The following is a 16,046-nucleotide window of genomic DNA, read 5'->3' on the forward strand; positions in this document are numbered from 1 at the left end:
GAAACCAAGGAAAATTGAGTAACTTGCCAAAACGGTCAAAGCCCTCACCTTAAATACCATCCTCAGCTAAAAACAAAAAGATGTTGTCTGCAACGAGAGTCAGGGACTTCAAAGAGAAGAAAGCAATTCTCAGGTAGGTGGAAGAGGAACAAAGGTTTGTAAAAGCCCGAGTTTATTTGGCCACATAGAAACAGAAGAGCACAGAGGGGAGCCCAACAGTCTTTTCTAGGTTCCTCCCTGTCTATCCCTAGTTCATGTAATGCTAAGGTGCTAGCTCACCTCCTGGGACAGGTTTTTTAATCGAAATTCTTTTAGGCAGTTAAAGAAGTGGTAATAAGAAAAGCTTTGAGTCTTTTGTTTCATAAAAATAATCAGCCTAAAATAATCCTCATGTTAAAGAGATACATTTTGGGGTGGCAAGTTTTGTTCCCCTTCAATACACACTAGGATGTTCGCATAATGACAAAATTGCCAGCAACACATTTCTCAGAACGTATCCCTGTTAAGCGACGCATGACTGTAGTCATAAAGCAACCTAAAATTTTTGTCTTGCTAACAGGGCACATTTTGCTCTTTGACCACAGAAATTCATTCTACTTGATGAGTCCTTAAGAGTCTTGAAGTTTTAATGCTGGTTGCAATGGAACTCATTGAGTGAAGGTGATATTAGGGTAGTATCATTTTTAAATAAACTTTAAGACTCTTTAGATTAGAAAAATTTAAGTCTAACAGTACTAAGTGCTGTTAGTACTCACACATTGGTAGTGGAAGTGTCAATTAGTACAACCATTATGAAATTAATTTGGTATTATCTAGCTAAGTTGAAGAAATGCATATCCCACAACCTAGCAATTCCACTCCCACAGAAACACAAGATGCACCAGGATACATAGGTAAGAATGTTCCCAGCAGTACTGTTCATAATTCCAAGAACTATAAAACACACATACAGACACACACACACACACAATGTCTGTCAACAGAATGGACAAACTGCAGTTTATTCACATGGAATATATACAGCAATTAGAAGAAACAAATAGTGCTACAAACAATAAAAATGAATCCTAAACATATGATACTGAGTAAAAGAAGTATACACAAAAGACTACATGCTAGAGGATTCCATTTATGTGAAATTAAAAAGCAGGTTAAACTGCCTGAAGAATGTGGGACTGCAGAGTAACACTATGATGCCAAGCAATGATTAACATAAGAGTCAGACTGTGTTTCTGGGGAGGGATAAGATCAGCAAGAGGCACTTGGGGGCTTTAGTCAAAGTTCCATTTCTTGAAGTGAGTGGCAGATACACAGGTCTTCCCTTTATTCAAAAGTTTGCTATACATATTATGTTTTCTGCACTTTTTTGCATATGCTTACATATATTTCACAATAAAAAGAAACATTTCTATAAATGTCCTTGACTTCTTAAAACACAACAGGCAAAAGTTTCTCTTATCTTAATGATTAACAATGACTGATCAGCTCAAGATCCAAGTGAATGCAAATTTAAGGAGTGTGGGACAAAGAGGTCATCTAAAATATCCCAGGGCAGAGTAATTTTAGTAAAAAATATATAAGGAAAGTGAGAATCTGGAAATTGACTCCCTTCAAACTATCTGTGCCCAAGCGCCCAAATCTTGGTGTAGCCCACACCAGAGGCTAGAGACCAGAGGCCAGAGTACTCTTTCAAGCAATTTTCTTGGCCTATGGGAAAGCACCTTACATTGTTAATTAATCTTTTCATTTATTACCAACATTCATCACTCTAGCTATAAATCTTTCATGGCTGTAACACAGAATCACAGATAACACACTACCAGCCTACAGCCACACTCTCCTTTCTGGCACTGTTTTATGGTGAGCGAAGGAAAGTAGAGAAGCTGAGTAATTTGTAGTGTTCCGGGGAAGAGTGATAAACAAAATTACAAGTTTATCATTGTTAAATAATACTTCAGATTTTTCTTAGATCTCTCATTTGACCATATATAACGTGCATGACAAATGAACTTTCTCATAAATTTGTTAAAATAGTATTTCTTAGTGTAAACAATACGCAAATCCAGTGGTCTGACAAACTGGGTTCCATGGAAACAATGTGTCTGTGTGAGTGTTGCTGGGCAGAGAACAAAGCGGGTGGAGTGGGCTTCAGGTTCCCGACCACGACCACTGCTGCTCCACTTTCACTTGTATTTTATCTGTCGTTCCCCGCGTCCCCCTCCCCAATATTAAAGTTCCAGTAAGAATAGGAAAGAGAAAAAAAAAGGGTTCCTCTGGTATTAAAAATATATATACACTCTTGAACCTCATCAAAACTAAAAATCTTTGTTCTGCAAAAGACCTTGTATTAAAAGAATGAAAAGACAAGCTATCAACTGGGAAAAAAATATTGTAAACCATACATATACCCTTTCGTAAAAAGCTTCATTAAACTTGACTGAGAAGTATTTCCCTGTAGAGGAAGAGGAAGATCAGAAGGAAACTACAAGGAGGTTACCAGAAACTACCTCTGCAGGCTGTACATTCCAAGTTCAGGATGGCACCCTGGGACCTTTAACCTTGGATTGTACAGCCGAGGCATAAAGTTGTTTGCTTTGTATTATGTTTGGTATAAGTATGTTTTACTGTTTCTCTAAAGAACTCTCTTTAAATGCGGTTTGTTATTGTAGCACTTTTTACAACAAAACTACAGTCAAGCATCGCTTAACGACAAGGATTTGTTCTGAGAAATGCATCGTTAGGCGATTTTGTCACTGTGTGAACATTATAGATTATCTGTATCTCATAATGGAGATAATTTTGCTCACCCAAGGTCTTCCTACGATTCTGAAATATCTTACTAAAAGTACCCCTGCCCCAAATCAAATCAGTCAAAAAACATCTAGCCATAAATTCACGTTTATCCTTTAAACCCCTACTACTCAAATTGTGGTTTCTGAACTAACAGCAAAGACATGTAGGAACAGTTAGAAATGCAAAATCTCAGTTCCTCCCCACACTTCGTGAATCAGGATCCACACTTTAACAAGATTCCTAGGTAATTCCTATGCACAAAAAAGTGTAGAAGGCACTGCTTTAGATATTTAAACCTTCTTAAAAAGACTTTTAAAAGCTTTAGAACAATGAAATTTTCCAGTCACCATTTTTATTTTATACTTTGATTTACCTAAAACACACAGCATACTTGTTATTTTACCTTGGGTCTTAGGCCCAATTCACTAGTTGTTCATCTCAAAACATATTTTACTAATACTTTATTGAGACAGCAATACTCCAAGAGAAAAAAGCTGAATCACACAAAGGTTAACTGATTTATCCAAGGTCACCTAGCTAGTTTCAGGGACACAGTTAGCTCACTTTGATCCATGTACCTTTCTTCCAGTCAACTACTTCTTTTCAAGAAACACACTGCCACCTTGCTGACTCCTTAATGCCATATACCTCTGATTTTCAAACTGTTCCTGCCTACATCTAGGCATGTGAACATCGGCAGAACACAAAACGTAAATTCAGTTACAGAAAGGACAGATGTCCTATAGTATCAATTTATAAGTTCTAACTCTTAGGTAGTCCTTCCAAAAACTGTGCAACCAATAGGGTGCTGATCACAAAGAAGACGGCAAAGAACTATCATCTAGTCACCTCGGACCCAGTTACAAAAAGCATTACTAATGTGTACAAGACAGCTGTTTTCAACTTCATCTCCCTCTGCTTAACCTGGAAAATGGAACTTCAGATGTATATAAGATGTTGAGATGTACAATGTCCTAATGGACGAGACAAAATGAATCAGAAGCAGCTGGTAAGCAATGTTTTATCTACACCTTATCTAAAAGAAGAGCTGTTCCCTTGACATTCAGCTTGAAATGACAAGCGAGAATTTCTTTAAAGGCTAAAAAAGCAATGAATTCATAATTTCATTAAAAATCAATCAGATTGACACCATTTTTCGAAGGGACAGATGCTCACTATGGCAATGCAAATTAACAAAAACATCTACCTGAAAGCTACTGTTTTTAGAACTAACCAAAAAGCACATTCATCTTCTTTCCTAATTAGAAAATTAAACACACGGCATCATTTTAGAACAGTCCATCAAAACAATTTAAACTTGGGTATTTGATTTAAAAAAGAGCTCAAGGCATTAATCTAAAATCACAGCACATTTAGTAGATGGAAAATTCTATACTTACTTTCTGAATGAATTTCTCAACACTCTGTACCACATGTTTATAGAACTGAAAGAAAAAAAAACAAGGTGTGTTTTTAAAACCTGTTTGATTAGATTAGAATTTTCCTGCTAATCGTAGAGTTTAATCAAGTTCCAAAGGCCTATCAAAACAATGAATTTTAATCATGAATTTTGAGACAAACATTCATGTCCCTCAATTTCATAAGCCACTAACTACGGTATCTAATTAGTAAAGGGATTCTTGAAGTAGATATATGGTCAGTATATCCAAAGTGTGTTATGTTAACACACTTACAAAAGAATTCTATCACAATCTTTATGAAAGCATACTTTCATAAATAGTTATGTTGACAGCAAAACGTTTGTGATAAGCACACTGGCAGATGTATATTCTTACTTCATGGAAGGAAAAGATTTCCTATAGTATCATTTTATTGCTAAGTTAGGGTAAGTACTAGAATCAAATAACTGTCAAAAAATAGCATTAATAAATGTATGCAAGAGAGTTGTTTTCAACTCATCTCCTTCTGCTTCTCCTAGAAAATGAAAATCCAAGTATATATAATAAGATATAGCGAGGTATAACATTCTAATGGGTCAGCAGAAGTTAAGCGAGCACATAGACTAAAAACTAGTAATGGGCTACTATCAATTATGAGAAAACTTAGATTTAAGTTTTATAAACATTATGAATAAATCTGAAAATGAATAAAATCTAAATTATAAATGAAACAAAAAGTATCCAGAATTTGTGCTGCTTAAATTTTAATACCTCAACGGCAACTGCATAATTAGCATGTTTTCATTTAAAGAACTTAATTGTGATTCTATTTATCCTTCTGATCTCATAAATTATGCTTTTAAGGGACATTCCCTTAGACTGAACAGGCACAAGAACATTCAACTGAACTGCACCATGAAACCTACTATTTATAAAATCAAAAATAAAGGAAAATCTCATTACTGATATTCACCAAATTAAAATCTACATTAAGTTTAAGTTTAGGTAAAATTTTTTTACTATAAAGTAACAGTTTATTCAATAGTGTAATGTACTGAATTAAAAAAGCTAAAACAACTACTTAAAAGTTACTAGGCACTTCATAAGGTACCTAAACATTTAAAATCAATACATAAAATGTTAAATAATTACACAGAGTGACTTTTGTTAAATAGTTTTGGAAAACATCTTGACAGCACTTCTTGCTTCTAGTTACTTACATGTCATTCAGAGTAAAACCACTTACTAAACTTTAATTCCAAGTTTATTAATTCACATCAGTCTTCTACAATAGGTTACCCACGAAGTTTCATCAACAGTGTGCAACATTAACAAGCACCCAGCAAAGATAATCATGTCTCTAAACACTGGTAAAAAACAAATGGCTTACCTCAATGAAACACAGTATCATTTAAATCTGATTTAAAAGGCAGTTCAAATCTCAATTTACATAGGTACTAAATGCAGTTTAAAATCATACAGTACTACAAAACAGTTGGTCTGAACTCTTCAAAAATGCCAATGATATCAAAAACAAAACAAAATGGCTGGATGACAGGATAAATAAATATAATGTGTGACCTTGACTGGATCCTGAAAAAGCAGGGGTGCAAGGGACAGCTACTAAAGTCAACACTGAGACAACAGGTAAATACAAAGTGTGGGCTGCATATGAGATAAAAGTATGATATCAAAGCGAAATTTCTTGCATGTGATCAGTGTATTGTAGTTACTCAGAAAATGTCTTTGTTCTTAGAAGATTCACATTCAAGTATTTAGGGATTAAGTGCTATGAATGAAATCTGAAATTAACTCCCAAATGATTCAACCAAAAAAAGTACATGTGCATGTAGAAATAAACCAATTGTAGCAAAATGTTAACAATTGGTGAATCTAAGCAAAGACTGTGTGTTGCTCATTATATTTTGCAACATCTGTTTGAATTTTCAAAATTTAAAACAGTAACGGTAAACCAAAATAGCACACTAGGTCATAATGCTTAGACTCTCGATTGAGAGAACCCTGGATTCAAATCTAGCTCTATTTATTCTGACTATCACAAATTATTTAATTGCTCTTAGGCCCTTCTCACACCCGAAAAATGGAAATAATGTTAACATCTATACCTTATGGAGTCTTCTAAATAAAGAATATTCTGCTCAACAAAAATTTATGTAAAATGCATCAATTACTAATTTTCACAGAATAAAGATAATTAAATAATATACTATCTCAGGACCGTGGTCATAAAGATCAGGTCACAATGTCGAATAGTGGAGATAAAGAAAGCACAAGAGACTACACATTCTATACGAAGCCTGTTAGATACTCTGAAAAAAACCACTTCTTGGAAGAATTCTCTGGCTTAAATGTGTTTACTGGACACTGTCCTTATCCCCTCTGATTTTCTGCATATAAATACAGGGACTTTAACTATAATGCTGTAAGCTTTAACAGCCCTACTAAAGCAGGGAGTCTTAGCTTCAGGGACGAGAACTTCTTAGAGAGGTGTCTATGGTTCAGCTTCAAAAGGTCCTCAAATCCAAGAAATTTTATGCAAAATTTTGTGCATACGTTTATTTCTCTAGAGAGGGTCCAACCTTTTCCTGAGATTTTCACAAGGATCCATGAGTCAACAAAGGTTCAAAACCACTGTATCAGAGCAATGGTTAAATGCCTGTAGCGTCTTCCCACAGTTCAAATGGCCTATGTACAATGAAGCTCAATTATTTTGTAGAAGGGCCTATTTTCAACTGTATAATAGACTCAATAAGAAAAAAATTAAAATACATAAATTAATTTTTTAAAATGATAAAAATCATTAATTTTTATTTAGAAAGCTTTTACCAACTTCTATTTCAAGATTCTATAAAGTCAGTGTGATAATGTTAAACACATTCTCCATAACACAGCAATATCTAAAATCTAACCTGCCTAAGAAAAGAAAAAATAATTGTTTCAAAGTTTATGGAAGAATATTTATCAAAATATTAAGTGCTTATCTCTAGGTGGGAGAGCTTGCAGGTGATAGATATTCCTTTTTGTGTTTTTCCCCATGAATATGTATTAACTCTGTAAAGAGGAAGAAAATATATAATCTGTAAAATTTATCCCTCCTCCAAAATATTAGTGTAATATTTTCTTTTGAAAACACAAGAGTAAAATTCATTACTCACCTTAATAGCTTTGATGGCTGCCTTAGTAATTTGGGTCATTTTTGCTTTAGAAATGGGTGGTTTGTAGTCATTTAGGGAATACAACTGTTGAAAAAGAAGACCAAATTTTAAATATAGCAAAACTAATTGTTTCTAATCAATTACATGAAATCACCAAACATTTCCATTTTTACGTTAGAAATGAAATAGAAGTGCTGCTTTTCTTTTAAAAATCAAGTTCAACATCATTAGCCATCAGGAAAATGCAAATCAAAACCACAATGAAATACCACTTCACACTTACTTGCTTATAATCAAAAAGACAAAATAATCTTAAGCAAGGATGTGGAGAAACTGGAACCCACATACATGGCTGGGGGGAATGTAAAATGGTACAGCAGCTTTGGAAAACAGTTTGGTAGTCCCTCAAAAAACAAAATACGGTAAATATGTAATATGACCCCAGCAATTCCACACCCAGGTATATATCCAAGAGATCTGAATATATGTTCCAATAGAAATTTGTACATAAATGTTCCTCGCAACATTATTCATAAAAAATTCATTCAGTAAGTGGAAACCATCCAAATGTCTATCAACTGATGCATGGATAAGCAAAATGTGTCATAGCCATCCAATGAAATATTAGCCATGAAAAAGGAATGAAATATGATACACGCTACCAAAGAGATAAATCTTGAAAACATTATGCTCAGTTAAAAAGGCCAGATTAAAAAGACCAGAAATTATGGAGTTCCATTTATGTGAAATGTCCAGAAAAGGCAACTCTTTTGGTGACTGTCTATAACTGGAGGAGTTGGGAAGAAACTGAGGACTGACTACTAATGAGTACAGCATTTCTTTGGGGGTGATGAAAATACTCTAGAATTGACTGTGGTGATAGTTGTACAAGCATACTAAAACCATGGAATTATACACTTCAAATTTGTTAAGTGTATGGTCTGTGAATTCTATCTCAATAAAACCTTTTAGAAATCAAGGGATCTAATGTTTAGCAATAATCCCCACCTCAAAAAAGAATTTTTCTTGAAATTTCTCATATAAGCAAAGGATACTACTACTACTTAGAGAGAAAACAGTTACAGACAAGGTGAGGGAATGAGGCAACAGACAAATAACTAAGCTTAAATGAATACTGAGCAAAACTTGCATTGCACTCAGAGATGCTTAGATTTTAACTACAACGCTATAAGTAAAAGTCTGAAAACTAAACTTTGGCCATTAGAACACTGCAAAGGCAACTTGAACAGACTTTAAAAGCAACGTAAACAGAATCTGTTGGTTAATTAACTAGAAATTAAGGAGTCCCTTATAGTTTTTGCTCTAGCACCCTTTATAACCCATCCATATTGAATTCTATTGATTTTTCCCCCATATTTCTCTCTTCTTCCTCCTCTGACCACCACCATGACCAAAGTCCAAATTACCTTCACCATCCACACAGTGAAAACCAAATTGGATGTGGCATGTCTATCTCTTCAAAAATTAATCTGATCAGGTGACTAATACTCACCCAGTCCCTCCAAAACCTTAAAAAGGTCAATGACTTCCCATTGTGGATAAACACAAAAATCTACACATACAAGGCCCTGCCTGGTCTAACTCCTGCCTATCTTTCCAGTGCCATCTCACCACATGCTCCTCTCCCCAGCCCTCTGCTCCTGGCACAATGGTCTTTTTTCAGTTCCCTGCCAGAGCCTTTAAACTGGGCTTGCTCCCTCTCCTTGGAATACTCTCCACCAGGGCCTCCCCGCTAGTTAACGCGTACTCATCCGTATTAGTCAAAGCACCACATAATGAAGAAAGATTTCCCTAACTCCCCAACCAGATCAATACCTCCTTTTATGCTCTCACTGTACTGTCATTTGCCTTTGAAGCATTCATCGCAGAAATCTGACATTTACTTGTATGATTACTTAACTAATACTTAATTTTTAAAAAGACTGTCACAAAGGGTGATAGTGTCTCGCACGAAAAGACAAAGCATGTAAGTTCCTTTAACGCAGTTTAAGTTAATAAGAGGTTAACTGTACACCAAGAGCTGTCCAAGCTAAATCAACCCTGAGAGAAGTACAAACGTCCCTCCCTGTAAGGTGCCACAGAGGTGCCCACCTGTGAATGATAGAGCTGGACCAGGGTTAGGATCTCATCAGATCCTTTAAGAAGCTATCTCTGTCAAAGCCACAAGGAATGTTAACATATGCGGGGCCTTAACTCCTACTGGTATGCCAGTCTACTCACCAGGTGCAAACTAACATCAACATTCTACAGTGCTCACAGCAAGCCATGTAAAGCAAAAGCCAGTTTCCCGAATTTCTAAGCAGGCCCAGGCTGCTGCCCATCTGAGATCCACTCCTGCCCTTTCCTACAAGAGAATAAGCTCTAAGAACTGAAACCCTATCTTTTTTGTTTAGATCTTTTCCTTTTCTCCAAACTGTACCCTCAGTGTCTGGCAGAGAATAGGTAATTGTTAAGAATAAATTAAAATGAACAAATACATACTAGATACAGCATTACACAAGCTTTGTACAGAAAGACCTGGATTTGAATGCCAACTATGTCCCCTCATTGCAAATCACCAAACCTCTGAAGCTTTGTTTTCTCATTTACAAAATAGAAACAATACTCACTTCACAGAAATATTGCATATAAAGCTTTTGGAACACAGTAAAGTCGCTCAACAGGGTTAGCCATTATTAAAATTAAAATCCTTCTTGGGGCCAGCCTGGTGGCGTAGTGGTTAAGTCCACGTGCTCTGCTTCAGTGGCCCAGGATTCACAGGTTCAGATCCCAGGCACGGACTTACACACCATTCACCAAGCAATGCTGTGGTGGCATCCCACACACAAAATAGAGGAAAACTGGAAGAGATTTTAGCTCGGGGACAATTTTCCTCAAGCAAGAAGAGGAAGACTGGCAACAGATGTTAGCTCAGGGAGAATCTTCCTCACCACCCCCCCCAAAATAATCCTTCTCTTTGGTAGGCATTCTCCGTTTAAGTCCTTTAATATTAAAGGACTTGTCAAACATTTATTCACTCAGTTACTTGAAGGTCCATTCTACAGCAATTGATATTACTGGGGCAATGAAAATGCATCAGGTTCTTCCTATGGTTGACAATACATTACTTCCTCCATTTTGTGTGGTAAAGCCCTAAAGTTTCAATCAAATATTAGTCCATATTCTAGCAGACCAAAGCTTTGCTTGCTTGCTTTTGGGGGGCGGGGGGGGATTGGGGGATGGGAGGTGGGGGACAAGGAAGGAGAAATTAATTTAGACTTGTAAAACATTTTCAACAGTCCAGAAAGTCGGCTCTTATCTGAGACCCCACTTTTAAAAATGCACCTACTGCAGAAACTTAAGGTACTATTCAGAGAAATACAAAGAAATACTTTTCGAAGGCACACAATACATATGCTTTAACTAACCATTTCTCTAGATTCTCATTTATTAAATCTGATCATCAGAAAACATACATAGATCATTTCATCTAATTCCTCACCAAATGCCTTTACTAAAATTTAATAATAAGCCCTCAACTTACAAAGATGGATAAAAAATTTCCCCTAGAACACTGTCTTTTACCAATCTGTTAAAGAAATTATCATCTTCATCCAAAAAGTCCTTAATGCAAGAATTCAAAAAATATATTTTCCTTAAATTCAGAAATAGAAGAATGATTCAGCTAGTTCTCATGTGCTTACTTTTTATCAAAAAAGGATGGTTTAACGTTTCCTCTTTTTGTGCCTTGGCTTCTAGGGTTCTTGCTAGGGTTTATTTTACAAGTCTGAACATACATCTCAGATGTCTATTGACACCTACTTCTTTGCCATATTTAACCAGCTTTGTTGTATACAAAAATAAAATATATTTTCAAGTGCATTTAATTTTGCTAACTAAGCTGCTTCAATGTTCTTTCTGAAGTAGGTGGAGTGTAAACTCATACATTTAATGAACTAATGTGAACCTAGCACAAGATTTCAGAGCCTGTCATCATCCAGTCTTCCTTCTATTCAATTTCTACCTCCAAATTTAAGTGTTCCATATGTTCCACCATTGCTCAATCCTCTAGGGCCTCCATCAAAGACTACTTGTTGAGAATTTTGTGAATGTCACTATAACATTCAATATTTTAGAAAAAGAAAATAGTGATGAAATACACTACCAGCCCATTTGAAGCTTTTTAAAAACTTTTATAAGTAGGGGCTGGTCCCGTGGCCGAGTGGTTGGGTTAGCGCGCTCCGCTGTAGGCGGCCCAGTGTTTCATTGGTTCGAGTCCTGGGCGCGGACATGGCACTGCTCATCAAGCCACGCTGGGGCAGCGTCCCACATGCCACAACTAGGGGGACCCACAACGAAGAATATACAACTATGTACCTGGGGGCTTTGGGGAGAAAAAGGAAAAAAATAAAATCTTTAAAAAAATAAAAATAAAAAATAAAACTTTTATAAGTAATTCAATGTCTATGAACAAACTATATTTAATCTTTAGAGCTATAGGATATGACCCAATGCCTGATACACAGCAAGTGCTGAATGATAAATCTTTATTATCCAATTGATAACTTGTTAATATTGCTATAACACTGTCATTAGGAAGTACCAAGCTTATTTCAACCCTCATTCTAATCAGATACGTCAATCTGCCGCTAAGAATTGGGAATGTAATTCTCTGTATTCTCAAAATTTGATTCAGGACAGAAAATACATGACAGTTTTACACTGGAAAATGCTGAAACAGAGTAAGTTGATTCTGGGACCTCTCTTCTCCTTTGCCTGACGATCCCCATCTCCAAGTTTGGTCAGAGGCCATGACTCTGCACTCCCTGGGTTGGGGCAGTCCAGACACCCAGTTTTCTCATGTATAGGTTTTAACCTCACCACAATATTTCTTGCGGTCTGGCTCCCTGCTACCTTGCTTTCCAGAGTCTAAAGTGGCTACTAATCCCTGTTTGTTGATCCATCAAATTATTCCCTCAGTTAAGACTATTTTAACTTTTCTAGGGCTACTGATACCTGGTGTCTGAACTCTGCTTCCCAAATCCAAGCTTCTTCCCCTCAGACACTGTGTTCTAATGTTACCTAACCTCATGTGACAACTCTTTACTTATAAACCTCTCTATCCATCTGACCCCAGTGACTGAAATGAAGTCCCCACCTTTGGCTACTCAAGACTTACCAATTCAAAGGAAAGATACAAACCATCCTGGGTGTTCAGTTTAATTAATTCATTATGCTTCAACTCCCCTCAGGTACACTGAAGAGTGCTCTCTGAACTGGTAACATTTTAAATTACTATACTATCACTTGTAGGCACCACATCAATGGCTATTTTTGCATGTGTAAACAACTTTTTCAAATCAAATCAGTTTCTAATGACTTTAATCAAGGTTTGAGAAATCTTTTACCTAAACTGAGATATCTTAGTTGCTGCTGGCTACTCCACAAAAAACTTCTTTCTAATAAAGATGTTTAACGCTGCCCATCACTAACTTGGCCCAGGATCAGCACAGTGAATATTTCAGGCTTTGGAGGCCACATGGTCTCTATCCCACTACCTAGCTCTAACCCGCGTCAAGAAAGTGACCACAGACAATTCATATATGAATGGGCAGGGTGCATTCCAACAGCAGGCCAACCCCTGAATTCGGGCAATATTTCTCAATCCTACAAATGTGCACTTTTTTCTTTTTGGATAAACTCTGCAATTTCACGTCTCTGGAAAGTACCTCATGCCCTCCCTCATCTGTGCACTGAGAGAATCTCAATACCCAAAACTTAATAATAATGTTTTATTTCAAGCAAACTCTTCACTTCAAAAGTTTTAGTGCTTCTCTCAATTTCAGCAATAGTAAATGAATTCTACTATGACCCTGGAAGAGCCCAACAAAGAATTTATTATCTGACATACTCCAGAGAACCATCAAATTTCGGTAAAATCTTGCTCATTTACAGGTTAATCTTATGCTCTCAAGGTTGTCGGTTCTACAACCAATGAAATTAACGTTAAGTGTGAACCTAAAATAACTAAAACAGTAATCAAACCAATCCATCTTTCCCAACAATGGTCCTTCAGGGCCTTGAGAGTGCTAGTTAGGATATCTCAAATCCCCAAAGAAATAAGAAAATCAGAAATAACAAAAGTGCCTGGAGGCAACACAATCTCAATACTTTCAATTTAAGATAGCACGCTGACTATAGATATTTTTCTTTTCTTCCTCCTATTGGGAGGACAATGAATGAATAAAATTTAAAAAGATATAAAAACTCACAATGAAAAGCAGAATAGGGAGGAGAGCAGAATCACCAGACAAGAAATCACAAATTCCCAGAGAATGGAAGTGTGATAAGAGGACTGGTAACTGATGAAACAAAGACAAAACCCTAAGCCACTGTACACACAAAAAAGATACAGCCAAAGAGGGAAATAATTTGTCCTGCAGAGTTCCAGAGTCCCATCACTCAAAATCAAGGTACCACAGGGGGCAAGAGCAGCACAAGTAAACTAATGTCTCATCTCTTCTTGCAAACAGCCAATAAATAATGTCTGAAGTTGACCTTTCTTGAATGGTATAAAAGTGATATAAAAATATTCCTTAGTGATATGAACATAATCATCATCAGAACTAAAACACTGTTCTCTTTGGGGGATCCAGTACAGGGTGAGAAGGAAGAGCTTCCAATAAAATCTCCTTTGTACTTTAAAAAAAAAAAAATTGGATACAATCTGTTCTCTCTAACTCCACTTGCCAACAATGGCCCTCCACAGTATATCTCCCCCTCTGAAATTCCTATGTTGAAGTCCAAACCCCTAACGCGACTATATTTGGAAATAAAGCTTTTAGGGAAGTAATTAAGGTTAAATGAGGTCATAAGAGTGGAGCCCTGATCCAACAGGATTAGTGTCCTTATAAAAGACACTAGAGAGCTAGCGCTCTTCTCACTGCCATGTGGACACATGTGAGAAGGCCACATGGCTACTAGGACCTGAGAGTGGCTGCTGGGAACTAAGAGTGACCCCCAGGCCAAGGCCAGCAAACAGAGAACTCAGTCCTATAACAGCACAGAACTATATTATGCCAACAATGTGAATGAGCTTGGAAGAGGAACCCATGTCTGAAATTAGAACACAGGCCACTGACACCTTGATTTCAGCCTCTGAGACCATTAGCAGAGAACCCAACCAACCAGCACCTGGATCCTGACCCACGGAAAGTGCGAAATAAATACACGGTGCTTTAAGCCACAAGCTAAGTTTGTGGTAATGTGTTACACAGCAACAGAAAACTAATACGTACAGTAGAACAAAGTTGTGAATAATTTTTCTTCATTTTCTAACTTGACTGTATAAATTTTTTAATTTTCGTATTTTTGTGAAAATTATTTTTATAATAGGAAGTAGAAATTAAATTTTAAAAATAAAACAGTTCTCTTTTTCCTAAATAACTTAAGTAAAAATAAAAATAGAAATTCAGGGGGCCGGCTCCATGGCCAAGTGGTTAAGTTCGCGTGCTCCGCTGTGGTGGCCCAGGGTTCGGATCCTGGGCGCGGACATGGCACTGCTCGTCAGGCTACGTTGAGGCGGCGTCCCACATCCCACAACTAGAAGGACCTGCAACTAAGATATACAACTATGTATGGGGGGGTTTGGGGAGAGAAAGCAAGGAAAAAAAAAAAAAAGATTGGCAGCCGTTGTTAGCCCAGGTGCCAATCCTTAAACAAACAAACAAAAAAGATTGGCAACAGTTGTTAGCCCAGGTGCCAATCTTTAAAAAAAAAAAAAAAATAGAAATTCAGTATTTTGCATATAAGAATAAAAAGTAAATAAGGTCCTTGTTTCACTGATTAAGTCATTTTAAAGAGCCTATTATTCACCAACTTTAATACCTAAGAACCAATACACTTTATTATAAATTTTACTTCAAGTCAAAAACTAGGTATTCTCTATATCCAGAATTTCTCACTCCTAACATACAAGTTCTCCTTTCTATATGGCATGATCTTCCATATATACATGGGACACAATATAAAGTATTAGTTAATATAAGCATGTAACAAACTAACACACAAAATGAGATGCACCTGATGTAACAAAATGTGGCGAGAGAACCATAAACATTAGAATTGACAGTAGCCAATTCAACATTAAGAAAAGCACACTGTAAAAGCATAATGTGATCAATACTGACTCTTTCCTAACATTTTTAAAGCAAATTTCTTCGTAAAAAATGTAACTTCTCCTGAAGTAGCAACATTCTTGAGCAATCAGAATTTTTCAAAGAGCAAAGACCAAAAGGGTATGTTACAGATATTCTGCAAGGACACCCAGATCAGGCTTTTAACAAAGGCATGGCTCCTGATTTTAAACTAAATAATGTGCCAGTATGAAAACTTCAGAACAAAAGTTTCGAATGCATCTTTGAAAAAAAGAGACCATATGTAATTGCAAACACCAAAGCACATAAAATCTGAATTGTTATAATGCCTAAAAAACCAGTGAGCGAACATAAATAATCTTTTTTTTAAAAAAGACCTATAACCTTTTTTTCTTGTTATAAAAATATTTTAGTATAGTAAAGCAGAAAAACCGGAAAACACAAAAAAGCAAAGACAACAGAAAATGCAAATCATCTATAATTTAACAATTCATCAGCCAATCCAAATGTACTCATTAGTA

General features: G+C 36.3%; 1 protein-coding gene across 5 annotated transcripts in view; it reads right to left on the reverse strand.

Moving 5' to 3' along the window:
* The window catches only part of SCAF8 (SR-related CTD associated factor 8), a 138,987-nt gene that overhangs the window by 100,394 nt on the left and 22,547 nt on the right, over nt 1–16,046 (reverse strand). For all 5 annotated transcript variants that reach the window (XM_046669292.1, XM_046669294.1, XM_046669293.1 and 2 more), the window contains 2 exons: nt 7,370–7,453; nt 4,194–4,238 (listed from right to left, as the gene is read on the reverse strand). In XM_046669292.1, coding sequence (XP_046525248.1) covers nt 4,194–4,238; nt 7,370–7,453 — 129 coding nt within the window. The remainder of the gene's footprint in view (nt 1–4,193; nt 4,239–7,369; nt 7,454–16,046) is intronic.

This window comes from Equus quagga, chromosome 8, assembly GCF_021613505.1.
Source record: "Equus quagga isolate Etosha38 chromosome 8, UCLA_HA_Equagga_1.0, whole genome shotgun sequence".
In the NCBI taxonomy this organism is placed as follows: Eukaryota; Metazoa; Chordata; class Mammalia; order Perissodactyla; family Equidae; genus Equus; species Equus quagga.